The sequence below is a fragment of the Anastrepha ludens genome, chromosome 2 (assembly GCF_028408465.1).
Source record: "Anastrepha ludens isolate Willacy chromosome 2, idAnaLude1.1, whole genome shotgun sequence".
Taxonomy (NCBI): domain Eukaryota; kingdom Metazoa; phylum Arthropoda; class Insecta; order Diptera; family Tephritidae; genus Anastrepha; species Anastrepha ludens.
In genome coordinates this window covers 163378541-163398407 of record NC_071498.1, presented here as the reverse complement: position 1 = coordinate 163398407, position 19867 = coordinate 163378541, and the positions used below count along the sequence as shown (strand labels likewise).

The 19867-nt window shown below is 39.4% G+C and overlaps 5 protein-coding genes across 6 annotated transcripts in view; 3 read left to right on the top strand and 2 right to left on the bottom strand.

Moving 5' to 3' along the window:
• The window catches only part of LOC128855730 (uncharacterized), a 40877-nt gene extending 30776 nt beyond the window's left edge, over positions 1-10101 (top strand). The window contains exons 2-3 of the mRNA XM_054090883.1: positions 8751-9014; positions 9081-10101. Coding sequence (XP_053946858.1) covers positions 8751-9014; positions 9081-9854 — 1038 coding nt within the window. The 3' untranslated portion in view covers positions 9855-10101. The remainder of the gene's footprint in view (positions 1-8750; positions 9015-9080) is intronic.
• Positions 10102-14603: 4502 nt separating this feature from the next.
• On the top strand, positions 14604-15224 carry LOC128855562 (uncharacterized). The gene is made up of 2 exons (XM_054090569.1): positions 14604-14658; positions 14745-15224. Exons 1-2 carry the CDS (start codon positions 14604-14606, stop codon positions 15128-15130), a joined length of 441 nt encoding a protein of 146 aa, XP_053946544.1. The 3' UTR covers positions 15131-15224.
• Positions 15225-15987: 763 nt separating this feature from the next.
• On the bottom strand, positions 15988-17074 carry LOC128855555 (uncharacterized). Its single transcript, XM_054090557.1, has 3 exons — positions 17025-17074; positions 16580-16665; positions 15988-16507 (listed from the first exon to the last, which is right to left on the bottom strand). Exons 1-3 carry the CDS (start codon positions 17072-17074, stop codon positions 16248-16250), a joined length of 396 nt encoding a protein of 131 aa, XP_053946532.1. The 3' UTR covers positions 15988-16247.
• Positions 17075-17465: 391 nt separating this feature from the next.
• LOC128855729 (pterin-4-alpha-carbinolamine dehydratase) lies at positions 17466-18796 on the top strand. Of its 2 annotated transcripts, none has more exons than XM_054090881.1 (3): positions 17466-17687; positions 17787-17883; positions 18402-18796. In XM_054090881.1, exons 1-3 carry the CDS (start codon positions 17521-17523, stop codon positions 18696-18698), a joined length of 561 nt encoding a protein of 186 aa, XP_053946856.1. In that variant the 5' UTR covers positions 17466-17520; the 3' UTR covers positions 18699-18796. The 2 variants fall into 2 exon arrangements, with proteins under 2 accessions (XP_053946856.1, XP_053946857.1); XM_054090882.1 differs by having other exon boundaries at positions 17467-17687; positions 17790-17883.
• Positions 18685-19644, bottom strand: LOC128855728 (N-alpha-acetyltransferase 40). The gene is made up of 2 exons (XM_054090880.1): positions 19120-19644; positions 18685-19062 (listed from the first exon to the last, which is right to left on the bottom strand). The coding sequence occupies exons 1-2, from the start codon at positions 19485-19487 to the stop codon at positions 18831-18833; spliced, it is 600 nt and encodes a 199-aa protein (XP_053946855.1). The 5' UTR covers positions 19488-19644; the 3' UTR covers positions 18685-18830.
• Between the last annotated feature and the right edge of the window lie 223 nt (positions 19645-19867).

Genomic DNA, 19867 nt, shown 5'->3' with positions numbered 1-19867 from the left:
AAAACGGTAATCGAAAACGTTTTTGACGTGATAACGTCTTATAATTCGATTTAGCCGGCTGCACGCACGAAAAAATGTGTCATTACCTTGCTCATTTGTCGTTACCTTGCTCATTGCCGGACCTTACAAGCGAAAGCGCGAAACGAACAAAGCAAACGAACGGCAACGTTCGACATCTTGCTCTCTCCTACTTAAGTGAGCGTATATGTGTATGTATATGCGCATATGTACATATATAAATTCACGTATTTGTATTTGCATATGCCTTCTTATTGATTATTATTAATTTGATTTACTTGAAGAATTTAAAATAAAACCAAGTTTGTTAATAATACCTGTTGTTTTAATGTTATTATTATTAATTTTTTTATTATATATGAAGGAAAAAATGTATGGTAATATTTACCATATACCTTATAAGATATGTTGTATACTAATATATGTGTATAAACATGCATATATATTACATATACAATTTCGCGCAATTTTCAAAAAGAACAAATCTATATGTAAAGATGCATACAAGTCATATGGACATATCAAATATACGAATCTATTCCGTACGCAAGCAAATGTAAGCTAATGTGCTTGAACTGCAAGCGAGAGCGCGGAACGAACGACAAAGAGCACAATCGGTCCCCGCGTTCGACATCTGGCTCTGTCCTACTTGAGTGAGCATATATATGTATGTATATGTATGTATATGCGCATTTGTAATATATATAAATTCATATACTTGTATTTGCATATGCCTTCTTCCTGTGTGCATGGTAATGAACCATTTGTCTGTTGAGAATAGGACGATGATAGAAAAAGTAGGAAATGAAAGGGAGTGTTTCGAGTGTAAAGTGTCTTGAAAAAGGCAAATTGATGATGGTGCCTCTTAGTGCTGTTGACTTATTAACGTCTGATGCACAATCGAAATTGAAGATATCTTTCATGAATTTGATAAATGTTTCGTCATTTTTCACGTTTGTGTAAATGTAACTTGACCTATTCCATTGCAATTCCATTTACCTCCTCCTCTATATCCATACAAAATATCTATCACACATATAAAATTCAAATTTTGTTTTGAAAATTGCAGCCATTCCATCAATATTTTCTTATGACGTTGTCACGTTAAACTATCGTCAGTAAACCGACTTTACAGACAACCTCTTTTTTTTAACAAACTTAAAGGCTTAACACCTAGCTCTTTTTTTTCTTTTTTTTTTTGGACAACTAGCAATTACAGCACTCAGACACAATTAGGTCCATTGTACTGCACTCGGATTCCCTTTTAATTTTCTTCAAATCTACCCGACCTCCGAAGAAATCTGAGTAGATCCTATGGTGCCAAGGAACCAAGGTGGTCGCTTCTTAACACATCAGTGCCAAAGACCTCACGCCTGATTCGAGCGAAGGCGCGGCAGACGCTCAGAAAGTGGTCCGCCGTCTCATCCTCCTTACCTTTTCCATTTGCTCGCCCACAGAAAGTGGACCATCACCAGTCCAACCAGCCGTCTGCAGTCCCTTCTGCTAAATGACAGAAGGATTTGCGACAGTCGATCGGACATGGCAGGTAACATCAGTTTTGTCAGTCTGCAGCCTCTCTCAGCCTGCCAAGCTCGCTTGTGTGTTGTAGTAACCCATTTGCCAACCGTGGCCTTAATGGCTGCAGAAGGGAGTGGCAGAACGGGCTCCGGGTCACAGAAGTTGGCCTCAGAGCCCATCCTAGCTAAGCAGTCAGAGACCTCGGTACCCGCGCTACCCACGTGTCCCGGGACCCATGTTAGCATCAGACTATTATATCTACCGACTTAGTTCAGCCTGGATTTACAGGACTCGACTACACCTGATGTGGTTGTGTGGCTATCTAAAGCCATTGGCGCATCTTGACTGTCACTGCAGACACATATAGATCTGCCTCTCTATCTGTGTTCCACAACAAAGTTCATCGCTTCTTGAACAGCATAGACCTCCGCTTGAAACACAGATGCATGACTCTTAATTGGTGCTAAATTGTGCCGAACGATAACTGAGTTACGGTTGTGTTAACCGCCTACCGCCTCATGCTATTGATGAAGCTCATCAGGAGGTTAATATATCACGCAAGCAAGCAATATCACCAAGATGTCTAAACTTTAGCCCCGCGAGAGCAGGGCAGCAAAGTAGAAGGTGCTGCGATAATTTAACCTCATCCTTCATGTAACTGACGCAAAAAAAGCTCGAAGTAGTGCTGCGCCTCACAGCATGCATACCTCGCGGAAAGTGTTGTGTAAGGGTGCCCCAGAAATTCGAGAGCTGAGATTTTGTTAACCATAGAAGATACCTCGAGAGCCTCCGAACCACATGTAGCTAGAATGGTATCGCGACCTTACGAGTTTGTGTACTTCCCCAACGCTGGCAGAGTTGACGCGAAATTCACCTTTCAAAGAGCATACCGCAGGCAGTCAGGGGATACCATTCCTCTCCTCTCATAGGTCCCTTGCCTGTAATGTCGCAGTGACCAGATACCTAGATGAGCCTAAAAAATTTCGATGCGATCGAAAGAGATATCAGGCATTCCCCGAGCAATTTCGAGTGTATCTTCATCGAGCCAAAAGCCTTGATTACCGCTTGGCTGTCGGAGTAGATATTTACTTCCGTGACAGTTGTTATACAAGTGAGCTGCGTCTTTAATTACGGCTATTTCTGCTTAGAACACACTGCAGAACTTGAGTCTAATGCCGAGCTCCACGCAGTGGATTCCTCTGCCAACCCTTCCATTGAAATTCGAGCCATCCGTGAATAGGTTCACTAGATCGTGCCTCAAAATGCTGCATCCCGCCCATTCTTTCCTTAATGGAATGTAAGTGGATAATGACCCGCTTGAACTAAGCGAGGTGTCGCCAAGAGGTTGAATCAAACGTTTCTGAGTGCCCGTCAGTGATGTCAGCCTGTAGCTAGCGTAGCACGAGCCTTTCAGTATGCTTGCGGCACGCGCAGTGACAATTTTGCTACGATGTCTACAGTTACCACATTTAGCAATGCGTCAAGCGGTGAAGTAGGAGGAGGCCGAAGCGCCCCCTGATTTCAATCAGAGCAGACCTTTGAACCTTCTTCAGCTTTTTCAGCTAGAGTGATTTCCACCAGACAAGGGGTCCATACAACAGAATTGGCTTTATAATGGTATTATAGAGCCAAATTACAACTCTAGGCGAAAGATCCCACCTTTTGCCAACAGCGTCTTTGTATCCATACAAGACAAATGCTGCCTTCCTTATCCGCTTCTCATTGTTGAAACTCCACGTTAGCCTTCTGTCAAAGAGCTTAGGTATTCCACCTTGTCAGACAGCACCTTGTCGGAGCGCCCTCTATTGAGGGGATTTAGCTCTGGGCATTTTATTTTTCTTGCAAATAGAACGAGCTCCTTCTTGAGAGGATTCACCGATAGGCCGTAATCCGTCGCCCAACTAACATCCGTGTAAGCAATCATTCTTATTGCTCATATTGTTCACGAGGAAGCACAGAATCCCTCAGCTAAGTCCAGTTACGCTCAAGGCGGAAGCTCTTGTGATTTCGGAAGAAATCAAGTACTTGGGACTAAACATAGATAGGAAACTGACTTGGAAGTCAAACATCTTAGAAAGAGTTAGTAAAGCGAACCTTGCTTTGTATGCCTGTAAGAAAGCTTTAGGTAAGACCTGGGGAATCAAACCTAAGGGTGCTCATTGGCTTTACACTGCTGTCGTCAGACCCATTCTTCTATATGGAAATGTTGTCTGGTGGTGTGCTATGCAGAAAAAAACCTATTCTAATTTATTGAATAAGGTGCAGAGATCAGCAGAATTAGCAATATGTGGCGCCATGAAAACCACCTTTGCTTTGGACATCATGCTACATCTGCCACCCCTAGATCTCTTCTGCAAATACTCAGCAGCCTGCTCCGCTTTAAGGCTCAAATCGAGCTCACACATGGACATTCAACCATCTTAAACTCCTACACGGATATACCCAGTGACTGTGATTATCACTCTCCCATTCTTTGCTTCGAAAGGAATTTCCTAATGAAAATCCCTTCTAGACTGGAATGACTTGAAGAAGATCCAACACCCAACACACCCGTTAAGACACGGACGGATCTAAAATGGGCACCGGTTATTTTGCGAAGAGCTTTCTATAAGTGAATCCTTTAAACTACCGGATCACTGTAATGTTTTTCAAGCGGAAATAAACGCTATTCATGAAGCCTTACAATGGTTAAAGATAAACAGAATATCATCAACGGATATCTGCATTCTATTAGACAGCCAAGCTGCCCTACGAGCCCTGGATGCATTCCAAATAACATCAAGGAGTGTCTTACGTTGCCGCCAATCTCTAAATGAGATGGCCAAACAATATCGTATAATCTTATATTAGGTTCCAGGCCACAGAGATATACCAGGGAACTCTAGGGCAGACCAACTTGCAAGAGAAGGTACCTGTATGCCAAACATAAGTAATTTTATGGAGATACCTCTCGGAACTTGTAAGCTTCTCATTAAGGACGCACTAATCAGTTCTGCAAATCAAAGATGGATTAGCGCTAACACCTGTGAAATTGCTAGGCAAACATGGTCAAGGCTAAGCTTACGTCTGTCCAAGAGTATTATAAAACTGAGTAGAGTTCAATGCCCTGACAGGACATTGTCTCATAGGAATTCATGCAAGGAGATTAGGCGTTTACAGGCATGATTTCTCTCGCAGTTTTAGGAATGAGGAGGAGTTGGAAACAAATCAACACCTTTTTTGCACATGCCCAGCTCTAGCCAGAAGCAGGAACCGATTTTTAAAATCCTACTTCTTAACGAATATAGATAATCTATACACTTTAGGTATCTAAAACCTTTTACGCTTTATCAAAAGCTCAGGATGGTTCAATATGGAGAGGGAAATGTAGCCCAGCGCCCGCGGCTCGCAACAGACCTATTTCGTGGTCTAAGTGGCATCATTGTCTCTATGTGCGATGCGGCTGGCAAACCTAACCTAACCTAAGCAATCATTCTGCATTCCCATCTAATCAGCTCCTCCAGCATGTCATTAACAACGACAACCTAGAGAAATGAATAGAGAACACCGCCTTGCGGAGTGCCTCAACTCATCTGTGCCATCCTTTTGGCAGAAAAATGTAAAACACAGATGGCGCTCTAAGCAGTAAGCAGGCGTTGTTCCTAAGTTTAGGACTGGTAACGGCAGGCTACTCTCCTACCCTGTCAGAAATCAAATAGATTAACGTAACCAACGCAAGCCAAATGTCTTGTCGAGGTACTATGCTCCCGAGAGGAGTGAACAAGGAAAAAAATGAAATCATTCTCTCGGTTTTCCATTTTTTAGAAAATATTTTTTCAATCATTTTTGTTGTTGGTGAATTTGATTTCGTACCTACAAGCAGTGTTGCCATTTTGGTGATTTTGGAGCTAGATTTAGCTCTTTTTTTTTAAATTGCTCCAAAAATTTGGATTTAGCTCCTAGCTCTTTTTTTAGCTCTTTTTAAAATGAAATAGTTCTTTTTAGCTACAAATATTTTAAATATTTAAACAAAATAATTTACTACTCTTTGTACCTAAATTAATTCGACGTGTCTTTTTTGTTGCCGTGTGGTAACTCCTGTAGCCATGAACGATTTCTATGTTCTATAATCGATTAGTTTCAAAAGTATCATACCTAATACTATTGGCGCATTTTCACTTAAAAACGCGCAATGGAGAGGTAAGCCTTTTTTTTATTTTTCTAATTAATAATACTTTAAGATCACTTTTTACTTATGCAGATTTATAAGCAAAAGACTGCCGACTGTCGCCAATGAGGGTTCTGACCATGAATGTTTGGCAAAGCAAATAAGGTAAAATTTTTGTTATTTTGTTTAATATAAAAATAACCTCTTTAATGCTTATAGGAAGTACGAGCAAAAACCGCGATCTACATGGCTTCAAGACAAAAGATTCAGGAAGTGGTTGATCGAGACTGGAAAAGGTTTGCAATGTAAGTACTGCCACTGCAGCTTGAAATCCAAATTACACGGCCTTATTCGTCACGCTGCCACAAGCAAGCACATAAATGCAGCTTCGCCATTTATGTCGGGCTCTCAGCCGACAGTTTCATTTATAAAAAAGCAAGAAATGGAAGTACACAGAGCGGAATTGGCCAATGCGTTATTCATCGGAGTACACACTTCAATTAGAGTGGTTGACCAAATAACCATTTTGCAAAGCGGGATATTTTCGGATAGCAAAGCTGCACCCAATTTGAAGCTACGAAGATCAAAGTGTAGCGCTATACTTAAAAATGTGCTAAGTCCCTATTTTAAAAGTTTGCTAATGGCTGATCTCAAAGATAATAAATTTAGTCTAATTATCGACGAAGCAACAGACATAACTACAAAAAAATATGTGGGCATTGTAGTCAGATACTACAGTAACTCATCGAAAGTTTTCGTTAATACTTTTTTAAAACTCGCGGAGTTGGAAAAGTGCACGGCGGATGGCATTGTGTTAGCCATTTCCAATACATTAAAGGAATTTAATTTAAGTTTTGAAAACATGGTGGGTGTAGGAACAGATAATGCTAGCGTTATGATTGGGGTTAATAACGGAGTCATTACTCGACTGAAGGAATTCAATGCCAATATCAAACTCGTTCCTTGCATTTGTCACTCAATACAACTAGCTGTTTGTGCGGCTTCGAAATGTATGCCAAATGAAATCGAATTTATAATTTCCGAAACCTACAACTGGTTTTCAAAATCTTCACTGCGACAAGCACAATACGAGTCTCTTTACTCTACCATTAACGATGGTATGTGTCCATTAAAAATTACTCGAGCGTGTGAAACACGGTGGCTGTCAATCGAACCAGCAGTCAAAAGAATTGTAGATCAGTGGTTGGAACTTAAAACTCATTTTGGCATAGCCGCTTTGAATGAATCATGTCACAAAGCCCAACTTCTTTCAAAAATGTACACTGATGAAAATTTGGCATATTTCCAGTTTTTAAAACCAATTTTAAGTGAAGTGCAAAAAGTGAACAAACTTTTTGAAAGTAACATAGCTGACCCTATGAAATTGTTTTCCGAAGTTGTATATTTAATTTCAAGCTTGTGCATCAGTATAGTGTCACCTTCTGAAGATTTCAACCCTTTAACGTCTGAATTAGACAATTTTTTTACTCCTATTCCTTACTTTCATTATAATTTTGAACAATTTATTCGACAAAAAAAAAGAAGAAAACACCATAAATGAGAGCACAGAAAACGAAATTCGTAATATTTGTCGAAAATTTATAATGAAATTAATTGAACAGTTGAGGCAATGTTTGCCACATAACATAAATACTTTAAAAAAAATTGATTTTTTTTCCACTGAAAATACTCTAAAAACAATAAAGCCTCAAATTTTTGATTACTTTGAAAACGAAAAAAATAATTTCAATATAGATGAAATTACATGCTTGGAAATGCAGTGGCGCAACATACATTTATATGATTGGAAAAATGTGAACAATACTTTAGATTTTTGGATCGAGGTTAAGGAATATAAAAATTCTGTAAATGATAATCCGTTTAATGAACTGGCAAATTTTGTATTTTCTCTTCTTGTGCTACCACTTAGCAACGCTGAAGTTGAAAGAACTTTTTCGATGATGAATTGCATTAAAAATAAACAACGCAATAAAATGAATTTGGTTATGTTAAACACTTTGTTAACAATAAGATGTGGGCTTAAGAGACTTAATAAGTGCTGCCATGATTTTGTCATAAAAGATGATCTCTTAAAGTTGATGAGAAATGATATATACGACTGCAACAATAATGATGATATTGTAGAAGATTTTTGTGGTGATGAAGAATTTGATATATTTAAATTGATATGTTATATCGTTACACTTTATTTAAAAAAAAAGTAAGAAATGTATTTTTTTCATTGTTTTCCATACATAAATGTGTTCCTAATGAATTCTTTAAAGTACAAGATTTATTTAATGTGATGTTTAATAGACAATTTTTTTTTTGTTTCTGCTTTTGCAAATAAATGAATATATGAACTTTTTCATATATTGTTATTACTGAATTGTTTAAAAATAATTTTAATTTTTGTAAAAAAATAAAATATGTGAATATATAAATGTGAAATATAATAAAAGTCACTGAAAAAATTTCAGCTCTTTTATTAGCTCCAAAAAAAATTTTTGGCTCTTTTTAGCTCTTTTTTTTGACAAATTTAGCTCCAACAGCAAATTTTTTCTGGCAACACTGCCTACAAGCTGCTTACTAACAGCCGACATGCCAAGCACAAGCACACTCGCATACGCCGGCCGCCAGCCACAGCAATATCAGTTGCTCTTGGCAGTTTAATTGAACTTGGGTGTTGCTCCAGATTTGATTTATTACCATGTCGAGCAAAATCATATAACAAAACATAAATGTAGACTGATACATATGTATGTACATACATATGCAGATAATAGCACGCGCGTCGAGCCATATGTCAACCAGTTAGAAAAAAAGACATTTTGCATAGCTTTGAATGACCAATAAACGTCCGAACACGCAGAGGTATGAATGTCCACTTGCAACTACACGCGGCGACCAGTAGATGACTCACATGAAACTTGTTCTTATTACGTACATATATATTATATATACATATTTACCAATAACTGTACACAAACTAACACATACTTACTCATACAATTTACAGTCTTTCCATTTTATAATTTTTATGTGACAATTTGCTTGTGTATTACAGATTCTAATCGCCTTACTAATCGCCATCAACTGTTACTCCAGCTGTGGAGCTGCCTTACGACGCACGCCAAAAGTCTACAATGCACTCATTACGACCGATGATAATCTAACTTCGAGCCGCGCCTACCCCGTCATACAACCCACCATACACGAGGGTGGCGTGGCGCATTATCCCTTCGGACCGTACAATCCCTATGGTTTCTACTCGCCGCCACTAGTGCGTTTTGGCCAGCCAATAGTGCCGGGTTTAGCGCCAAATCAGCAGGTGAGATATTTCTATTACATTCGAAACTTCTTTAAATGACAAATTTGTTGACTCTTTTATTTGCAGTTTCCCTATCCACTTCCGCAACAACGCTTCCCACCGCAGTTTATGCACCAACCGCCACCAAATAGTGAACCACAACTCTTGCCGGCGCCCAATGCAGCAGGACAACAACCACCGCCGCAAGATGGTTCACCAATCGAAAGTAACGCGCCAATGGCTACGCCACCTACGGAAGAGCAAGAACCGGTGCAACCGCCTACTTTGCCACCACCACCAAAGAATCCCGCTTACATTCCACCGCTCGACCAGAATCCGCCCAATCAAATGCCCAATGAGAAATTGCCCATTCCTTTGAACGAGTTCGGTCTACCTCCATCACTTATACCATTACAACAATATCCCCAACGTAATCCCAATGGTCCACTGGCTCTTCCACCTTACGCTTTCAATCAGTATCCACTCATCTACGATCCCATCACTGGGTATCGTGAGCAATATCTGCCACCTTACGAATATTTCCCCAGCCAACATCAACATTTCACAATAGGTGGTATTCCGACGGGTGCGCCGAAGCCACCAATGCCGACTCCACCAACGGCAGCGCCCAGTGGACCAGTACCAACACCACCACCACCACCGCCGCCAAAGCAGCAACCAACACAAGATCCGGCCGAAGAAGCGGCGGCAAGTGAACCCCAACCTCAACCTGAAGAGCCACCACAGACGCCACCTGCCGATTTTGACAGTATAAAGAATGCGTCGAAGAATAAGAATAGCGCAGTGCCGGATGTGCCTCCACCGCCAATACCATCAGGCGCCAAGCAGCAGCAATCTTAAGGGGTCTGTGACGCCAATGTCCGGATTATGGTGTAAAGTTTACTTGTCTTAGAGCTCACTAAACGCAAATAAACAATTAGGAAAATTCTTATAAGTTATTATTGGTAAACAAAATACTCGAATTAATTTAATTTATTGTTAACAAAATTTTTAGTAAGAGAAAAATATTTTGTATATTACTTTGCATTTAATTTTTATACACATAAATATGTACGTTTACATAATATTGGATTTGTTGTAGTAATTAAAGCTCGATTAATTTGTCGTAATATATAAAAGTTATTATTTGTTTAAATACGGGCTTCGCGACCTCAAATCTTCACATTAGGAAACCCATTGAAGTGGCACCGTGCAAGAACCGGTGAGTGCATTAGGTTAGATTAGATTAGATTTGTGGGGGGTTGGACAAGTCCAAGCACTCAGTCGGGAGACCATTGTACTACACCCGGATAGATTTCAGTAGAAAGAATAGAGATAGGAAAGATAAAATATAAATTAGTTTGAGGTTACTCATCCACAAATCTCTTGAATTCATTGATGAATCTTAAGAGATCCGGAAGAGGAAGAGTATGAACTTTATCCATACTAAGTTTGATTCTGGAAAACGCCAGACAGCTACAGAGCAAATGCTCTGCAGTGTCGTCATCCTCAAGACAGGATAGGCATATCGGGCTGTCTACGACCCCCATGGCAGCCATATGCTGACAACAGGCGTTGTGCTGTGTGATTACACCCACCAGTACTCTCAGGTCCTTTCTGCTGAGTTTTAGGAGAAAGGTCGCTATTTTCCTGTTTGGTTCTTTCACAAACCACTTGGCTACTCTGAACGAGTTCAACTCAAACCAACGTCCTCTTTGAGTAGACCTCATGAAGCCGTCAATCCATAGTTGAATCGATGCGGAGTCAACGACCATACCACGCTGAAAACATCGGTTCTCGTACTGTGAGTGCATACTGTAATTAGTTAGAAAATTCTGGGCAGACATCTTGGTGAAGAGCTCATGACTCTGTCCATCTACAATTCGCTCCGTTTTTTCGTAATTTTTTCATGAAGCTTAGCAAAAGCCGAAAGTTTGTTATGCTGATAGTTTGACCTGTAGGTACCCAGTAAGGGTGAAGATTTTCCATATACCTTTTTTGCACAAAATGTTATTCAGGCGAACTGGCTTTATAATGGCAATATAGAGCCAAATTACAACTCTAGGCGAGAGGTCACACCTTTTGGCAACAGCGTCTTTGCATCTATACAAGACGAATGTTGCCTTCCTTATCCTCTTCTCAATGTTGAGATTCCACGTTAGGTGTCTGTCAAGGATTAAGCCTAGGTATTTCACCTTGTCAAAAAGCACCAACGGAGCGCCCTCTATTGAGGGGAGTTAACTCTGGGCATTTTATTTTTCCTTGCAAATAGAACGAGCTCTTTCTTGAGAGGATTCGCCGATAGGCCGCAATCCGTCACCCAACTAACATTCGTGTAAGCAATCATTCTGCATTCCCATCTTACCAGCTCCTCCAGCATGTCATTGACAACGACAACCTAGAGAAATGAATAGAGAACACCGCCTTGCGGAGTGCCTCAACTCATCTGTGCCATCCTTCAGGCAGAAAAATGTAAAACACAGATGGCAGTCCAAGCAGTAAGCAGGCGTTGTTCCCAAGTTTAGGACTGGTAACGGCAGGCAAATCACCTACCCTGTCAGAAATCAAATGTCTTGTCGAGGCCCTATGCTCCCGAGAGGAGTGAACAAGGACAAAAAAGAAATCATTCTCTCGAAATATAAAAACACAACTCATGGAAATGAGGTCTTTGGCTAAATAGATTTGACTGCAGAGGCGAGAGGTACAACAAAAAAAAAATGCATGCTAAACAGCTGGCGGCCGGTGGTAATGTTAAAATATTCCTAGCTTTAAGATGGGTTCTCCAGTCATGAAGCAACAGTCAGATATGGCGTAGACGACCACTCGGCGTTTGAATATTCATAAATTTAAGAAGGAGCTGCCGTAATAACGGACAGACCGTCACTGTTAGAAAAAGCTGTCATAATAACGGTGCAGACGAGTACAGTTGAATGTTAAAAAAATTAAAATATCAGACAATGAAATATTCTGGCAATTTGCCGATTTTTATCCAGCCATTTAAATAAAAGCAAAAAATAAATATAAATTCTATAAAAATTGTTTGCTTTCCTTGATCAATAGTTGAAATATAATTTTTTAGCTTTAGAAAGGTACCGTTATGTAGAAAGTGGGCATGACATTTTTTTGTCGAGCTATAAGGTACCGGTCACCGGGCGGAGGAACATTCAAAACATTTTAGTAAACGTCATGCTGATATATACAACCGTTAATTGAACAAAGTTATAATACAATTGGACACTATTGTGCATGAATATAAATATCTGAGCCCAGTTACACTCGGGATCCAGCTGCAGAGGACCTTATGTTGCCAGTGAGTTTGGTTAGACGGCAAACTCCGGCTGAAATTGGTAAGATGCTGGAAGATTATTTATTACATTTCACAAATCGGTTGAGAATTGGATACATGTGCGTTAGGCGAATGAAATAGTAAACTCTTAAACAACGTGGAAGCTTATTTCAAAGCATGAACAGTTATAGGGCTATCACAATGGGCGTGACGTCTGTGATGGTAGGTTTCACCCATGTACACACCTGCTGCACCTTGGGGGCATCTCTTAAATTATTCCGACGAGATCCAGGACAAAACTAAACGACGACTTCTGAACCGGGTTCATGTCAATGACATTCATCAGGAGACACTTACCATCTTCCTAAACTCTCGACCCCTGAATGCCGTAATCGGAGTTCAACCACCACCCACAGCAGAAGAAGAGAGGCTGGCGTAACTTTGGCACAATGAAGGCACCCCGCACGATATTAACCACCTTTTCACATGCCCCAACACGTATAACACCCCTTTCCCTCTGAACCCAACCTGTCGAAACATCATGTTTCCTGGGCGTTAGACGTCGAAGGCGACGAGTAACCACATTGCACTTACAGGGTTTAGTAAGCTACTACAACAACAATAACACGGTTGAGAGAATAGAGAAGGGTACGTTTATCGCGATACCGTTACTCGACTTTGGCGAAATCAACAATTGGGCAGAGTTTTTCTCACGTTAACCGAACTTAATTTTAACGTTAATTTTGCGTTTTTCCACTTTAATCTGCGTTTTGACCGCCGAAAAACGTGTCTTAAAGACCTTCCCTTCATCTTTAAGGAATTGGTGCTGCTTAATGTATATCTCAAAAATTCGTCAAGTTATTTTTTTCGTATTTTTTTGCCCAACCACGAGTACTCCGTGCTCTTATAAATCATAAGTTCTCGCACTGTTCTTTTTCGACCCACTGCTGGTTGAAACATCAACCTTTACAAGGTCTCTAATTTTTTGGACTGCTTTTGTCCAAAGTTTTAGTTAAAGCAATGCACAAGTATTGCCCACACGATGTACAGAATGTAGAGGTGTGGCCAACACCGGTCCGTTAATCGGCTCTCAATGATTTTGAAGGAAACAGCTGATTTCTTGACGTGGGTCACAGCGACAAAACTGAGATTGTGTTGGTGATAAACGACAAAAATCAACCGTGAATACGTGTGAAATAAGCGGGCAGAGTTCTTTTGCCGAATCCCCGATGATGTGCCAACCGAAGTTAGTCATGTATTTTCAAAGCGAAAAGTCTTGAAAAAGAGCAAATAAATGCTTTAACCGCATACTCTATACCCACCTGAGTACTTGAATGAAGTGCTCGAGTAGAAGAAGTACTCAGTACTTTAACAAAATATTGAGTACTTAGATTAGATTAGATTACTTCGAGATTTGCACTTCGACCTCATGATCTTTTGTGCCCTCTACTCATACTTGTGTAACTCATCCAGACCCAGCTCCCTGTTGTATTGCGCGTATGTGCCTTTCTTCCGCCTGCAGTTGGCCGAGATGTCTCACCCTTTTCCGCGCTACGTCGTTAAATTTAAGTTGAGAGCGCATTGGCGTCTCCTGTGATTGGTCGCAGAAACGCCAAGAGTCAGTGAACCATATTCCGATGATGTTCGAATGACTATGAAATCGGGACTATGCCCGTAAGCATTCTCTGTAAAGAGTTATGCGATTTTTAAACCTCTTTTGATTGGCATTTGAACCTCTTTTGGCATTGCAGTCTCCTGGGGGTAGTCGCAGAAACGACATGATCGACAATATCGAGTATTTACTCGTAGTTAGCCGTATAGGAACAACACTATTCACACATCGAAAGCCGGCGAGAGCGATGAAAGGAGGAGGAGTTCCTCATGGAACGTCAGCGTGGCAACAATCCCATCAACATTCAATGCCGAAATCAAGCATCACCGCGTCATACGCGAAAGCAATGTGTAAACTGGGAATCGTGCTTGTATACTATCGAGTAATGATGAAGAAGGGTTCACTAACCTCCGGAAACAACTTTCTAAATCCCAAAGGCATATGCTATCAAACCACATACGAGCATTTGTAAAGCAAAAAATAAAATTCAAATTTTAAACTGTTGCTTTTTATTGCATTATTCTATGTTTGAGTTGAGATAACTGAGGAACTTTCAATTTCAAGTACGAATAATTCGATGCCAGATGCCATTTGGGAAAAGCAGATAAATGCAGAAAAAGTGGGATAAATTCATTTACATATAATCAGTGCCGTATAAAAGAAGCGTCAGTGGGACGGCAGAAAGCTTTAGCACAACAAAATTCTAGAGAAAATGAAGTGCATTATTTTACTTGGCGTGTGTTTAACACTCACAGCGCTCGCAATTGGTAAACAAGACATCAGGAAATTTTACTACATACATACATACATACATGTTTACGTTAAAAGTCAATTATATCCTTTCTAATTGCAGACGCTGCCAACACTGCAGCTACTTCGAAGCCTTTCGTACGCAGCCGTTACAGCAAACGTTGGCGCATCGTACTAACCACCGAGTCAAATATTAGCAATAGCACCTCAGTCACTGAGCTACCGAAGGCGATTGGAGTTGGTACGTCGCTCGAGGAAACTACTATAGTGAACAAAATTGAAAGCATAGGCGATACAACGACTGCCGGACGTGTTACTTTGCTGCCGAGTACCGCGTCTATTGTTTTAAAGAGTACTCAGATGCCTGGGAAAGGTTCCCATAGCACCACCACCGAACATCCAAAGCAGCCTGGTTCAAACGGTTTACCGCTGGACTACGATTACTATGGAAATGGTGGCGAAAATGAAGAGGAAGCAGCACATAAATAAAAGTTTGCAACTAAATATTTATAAATTTTTATACATATGTACATACATACACGAGTAAAATAAGTAAAATATACGCAACAACAAAAGCTGTGTTTCGCAACTAATAATTATCGAAAATGTTTACTGGATTCTGTCAGCAAGTGTTTCTTAACACAAAAACTTTGCAAAAGAGAGTGAAAAAGTGAGCGCAAAAAAACAAGAGAGCAGCAAATTCATGTCAGCTGAAACAGGTCGTTCTCTGAAAAGAGAAAGCATCATCGAAAATAACACAACGAAATTGTGTTAAAACTACTCGGAAGCGGATGCACCAACATAGGCTGTTCACACTCACCAACGTAAACGTACGCCCGCACGCCCGTATCATATGAAACAACGATCTACGATATTACGGATCGGAACAGCGGTGAGAATTCATTTACATGGGGCTCTCATTAGTTTCATCGTGTCAGCAGATACGGGCGTACGTTTACGTTGGTGAGTGTGAGCACCAATAAACTTCGCGTCGTATACGAAATACTATGCAGCAAATTTGCAAGTAGCCCCTGTTATACCAACCTGCATAAAGAAAAACGATCTTTAGAAATGTTACTAAATGCCTTGCTCGGGTCACGTGTAGCTTTTGGGACATAGTTGAAAGATTTGATGTGGCAATAGCTACAGTTTCCCGAAAAATTAAGGAAGTAACGCTACTTATCAGCACTCTAAGGTGGCAATACATAACGTGGCGAATAATATGAAGCAACTGCAGAACCATAACAAATCCTTGAAACAAATTAAACTTTAGCTTATTGACAGATCCAATATAAAGAAATATCCAAAGGCGTCAAAGAATTTGAAAGATTAATAATTGCCTTAATTTTTTGTTTACGAGCAACAATCCAGTTTTTTTTATTTAAGGGTTTTCCAATAAGAGGTGTTATTCCCGTAAAAGACCAATAGTTTCGTTGCTTGTGTGGCGCGTAGCGCCGTTTTGTTGAAAATAAACGTTGTCCAGATCAATACCATCCAATTCCGGCCTTAAAAAATCGTTAATCATCTCACGATAGCGCAATCCATTCACCTTAACTGTTGCTCCAGCTTCATTTTCGCGAAAGTAAGGACCAATGACTCCGCCGGATCATAAACCGCACCAAACGGTCACACGTTGAGGATAGAGAGGCTTTTCAACAATAACTCTTGGATTTTCTGAGCCCCAGATCTTTTTGACAAAACCACCGAGGTGGAAATGGGCCTCATCAGTCAAGATGATTTTTCGATGGAATTCCAGATCATTTTCATGCATTTCAACGACCCAATAAGCAAAGACACGACGTTGTTGATGATCGGCCGGCTTGAGTTCTTGTATTAACTGGACTTTATAAGCCTTAAGACCCAAATCTGTATGCAAAATACGGTGTAATGACGTTTGTGGAATGCCTAATTCCAAAGAACGACGAGGAATGGACAAACCTGGGTTTTCTTCAACACTTTCGGCTGCAACAGCAATATTTTCGGCTGTTCTTGAGCGACGTGCATGGGTTTTATTCTTCACATCACTAATTTGTCCCAATAGCTCGAATTTTTTCACCAATTTCTGTATTGCGGTCCGACAAGGTGCTTTACGATTACCCAAAAATGTTCGAGTATTATTAACCGTCTCTGCCAAATTTTCACCATTTTTATAGTGAATTTTAATCATTTCAATGCATTGTTTAAGCGTGTATCGTTTATTAATGGCGGAGTTTCTACTTGTCAGATATCAAAAAATGACAGTGTCAAAAGTGACATCTACCGAAAAGCTATCCAAAATAACAAATGTTATCGGAGAACCCTTTATATGTATATTCTTTGCGCATTTCTGCGCAAACGGTTTAAAACTATTTTATAGTCGATCTTTAACTCCTGGGCTACTTACATGGATGTCAACTTCGATAATTTCTGTGATTTTATCGCCATTTTCGGCATTATCGAGATTTTCTTTAACGTCGAAAATGCCTAAGCGGAATCGACGAAACCAAAATTGCACGTAATTTGCACAAAAGACAAAAAAAACAGCAGAAAAACATTTTTATAGTGTGAAATGTCACCTTGAGAATGAGCATAAACTTGTTTGATAATTGTTTGAGCGATACTTTACGAGATATCGATCCCTGCAGCCATCTACTGAGAAAATAACGGATTTTTGTTTTCCCCAAACTAATACATTTGCTGCTCATTAAAATTCGCTCATTGAATAAATTATATTTTTAATAATCAAATATTCCACAACGAAAGTTTGGGAGCATCGTGGTAAGATTTGTGTTGTTTTAAGGGCACTGTAATTATATACTTGTATAGTGGCAACAACTACAATCAGCTGATTAGCAAACAAACCTCATCTCGCTACAAAAACAACTTTAGTTTGTTAAACAATGATTTTTCCAAGTAAATTATTAAGAATTTATAAAACATCGAAGTTATTCCCAAGTTTCAAGCATGTTGGTGTAAGTGTACAACAACAATTCTTAAACGGCAAGGATGTAGGAGTTATATCCGTCGATTGTTCCTACTTAAGCCGGCGATATCTATTATTATGCACGTACGTATGAAAAAGTGTAGCTTAGTGGAATGTATGTGTTAGTGTGCGTATACATAAAAACAAATCAAGTCTCAAACAAAATCAGTGAATTTATTTCAGTAGTCTACCAAAGGCAGTGCGAACAGACACGTTTGGAAGTGATAGGCAATACTCCACAGTAATTACGCAGAATCGTATACCAACGAAGAAAAAAATGGTAAGAAAGCCGAATCGTTTGATTATAAATTTGAAAACGGGCAGGGGGTGGTAGTAGACACCTGTAGGAATTTTGCGTATATCGAAAAAATATACTTGTAAAGCGACTTTTTATAAGCGATTTAATAACTCTTAGTAGCAAAAATGTATATGCTTATCTGACATGCATCGTAAGGTCAAATCAAAGCGAGAAGAGATTAAGTGAAGTGAAAGTCTATACAGAAATTTCAAGGCCATTAACAACAGTACATATGTATATATAAAGTAATGTAACAATTAAATGTGTACCTATACGATTTTTTTCTTATTAAAAATGAACTGGTTTTGTTAAAAGAACAAAGTAAATAAAATCTGCTTTGATTGCAATAAAATTTGATTTAGTTTTCGTAACTCCTTTTCTTTAAGTTGTTGAGTCATTAACACATTTGGGTAGATCCCCTATCATACAAATATATAAAATCTAATATGAATTCCGGCCAATACTAACCAGATTTAATAAATATTATTTTCCAATTTAAGGCAAAATTAACAGAACAAGAACGATCTGAACATCTTCAACCCTTTCTGGATGCTGGCTGGTCGCTGGTAGATGGAGGTGATGCCGCGTACAAAGAGTATTTGTTCAAAGATTTTAATGAAGCTTTTAGTTTTATGACTGGGGTAGCTATGGTTGCCGAAAAATGGAACCACCATCCAGAATGGAGTAATGTGTATAATAAAGTGCAAGTGAAAATGTCTACACATGACGCTGGTGGCCTTACTATGAAAGATATCTCGATGATGAAATATATGGAGGCACGCGTCAAATGCTTCTAGATTATATTTGCATATTCGATTTTGTATTGTTGGATTTTGTTAGTCATTTAAAGTTGTAAAATAAATCATTTATCTGAGGATAAAACATTTAAGTCAATTTTTTTTCGCTGTCAGGTAGGTACTTAAAGGATCTTATAATATCTTGCTTAATATTTCGTATTCTGCTTTCTCCAGTACATCCGGCGACGTTTCATCTAAGCTGTACCCGATTGCTTTGAAGAAAGCTGTAGCATTGGTATTATTTTTCAGCACTGTTAGCACCACTTTGTCCATATGCCAGTGTTGTGCACATTGTTCCAGCACGTTCATCATGAACTTACCAAGTCCTTGGCGCTGAGAGTCGCTTTCAATTTGCATTTCATAACTGAGGCGAAATAAGAAATTATAAACTATTAACTTATAAGAAAACACGTTTATTCACCAATAAAGCACGCTGTGACCGTAGTCCATGTCGAAACGGAACATAGTATATGCCACCGGTTGTCCACTCTTATCAGTTGCTACCAAATACCGTGCCCATTTTTTATTTAAGTCATTTTGCTTCACTTTCGGCTGCCACCCCATTTTTAACGCTTTATAAAATGGACCCACATTACGCTCTGCTAACTTAAAAGCCCATTTTAATGTTTTAGAATCCATGTCCGCCTTTGCACGACAATATAGTTTGTATTCTGCGCCATTCTTTGCCGTGAACTGGAAGGCGTCCGGTACGGCCTCCAACGGGTTCTTAGCTCTGGCTGCATTTTCAATATTTCTTTGTTGATTAGTTGTTGAATTTGTGTTTGTCATTTCTTATTATGAATTTACTCTACAAAGCAACCGTATGTTTATAATTTAAAATAATAATGCCGGCAAATTTTATGACTTGCGCCCTTTATTTTCCCAGATGCTATTTGCACATTTGTATGAAAACTTTTTGGTCGATTGAGCGGGAACAAAACAAGGTAAACGAAGTGCTGCCATCTTTCGCGAATCGCATGCTGTATTTGGAAGTGTGTTTTTCAGCCATAAACACCCATTTGGCGACAAATAAAAGACGGCGTACATGAAATTAATTCATTACAGAGAAATAATAAAATTTATTGTAAGTACTCAAGAGGCAATAATTAATTTATTTATTTATTTGTCAAAACATTATATAAAGGGTATTCACATACATTATATACGCA

Coding starts and splice junctions, on each gene's coding strand:
- LOC128855562 (XM_054090569.1), top strand. CDS start 14,604: ATGAAGTGCATTATTTTACTTGGCGTGTGTTTAACACTCACAGCGCTC. Junction 14,659..14,744: donor ACTCACAGCGCTCGCAATTG/GTAAACAAGACA, acceptor TTCTAATTGCAG/ACGCTGCCAACACTGCAGCT.
- LOC128855729 (XM_054090881.1), top strand. CDS start 17,521: ATGATTTTTCCAAGTAAATTATTAAGAATTTATAAAACATCGAAGTTA. Junction 17,688..17,786: donor CGATATCTATTATTATGCAC/GTACGTATGAAA, acceptor AATTTATTTCAG/TAGTCTACCAAAGGCAGTGC. Junction 17,884..18,401: donor TACCAACGAAGAAAAAAATG/GTAAGAAAGCCG, acceptor TTCCAATTTAAG/GCAAAATTAACAGAACAAGA.
- LOC128855728 (XM_054090880.1), bottom strand. CDS start 19,487: ATGACAAACACAAATTCAACAACTAATCAACAAAGAAATATTGAAAAT. Junction 19,063..19,119: donor GGTCACAGCGTGCTTTATTG/GTGAATAAACGT, acceptor ATTTCGCCTCAG/TTATGAAATGCAAATTGAAA.
- LOC128855555 (XM_054090557.1), bottom strand. CDS start 17,074: ATGCCGAAAATGGCGATAAAATCACAGAAATTATCGAAGTTGACATCC. Junction 16,666..17,024: donor TTATCGAAGTTGACATCCAT/GTAAGTAGCCCA, acceptor GGGACAAATTAG/TGATGTGAAGAATAAAACCC. Junction 16,508..16,579: donor AAGTGTTGAAGAAAACCCAG/GTTTGTCCATTC, acceptor TTTTGCATACAG/ATTTGGGTCTTAAGGCTTAT.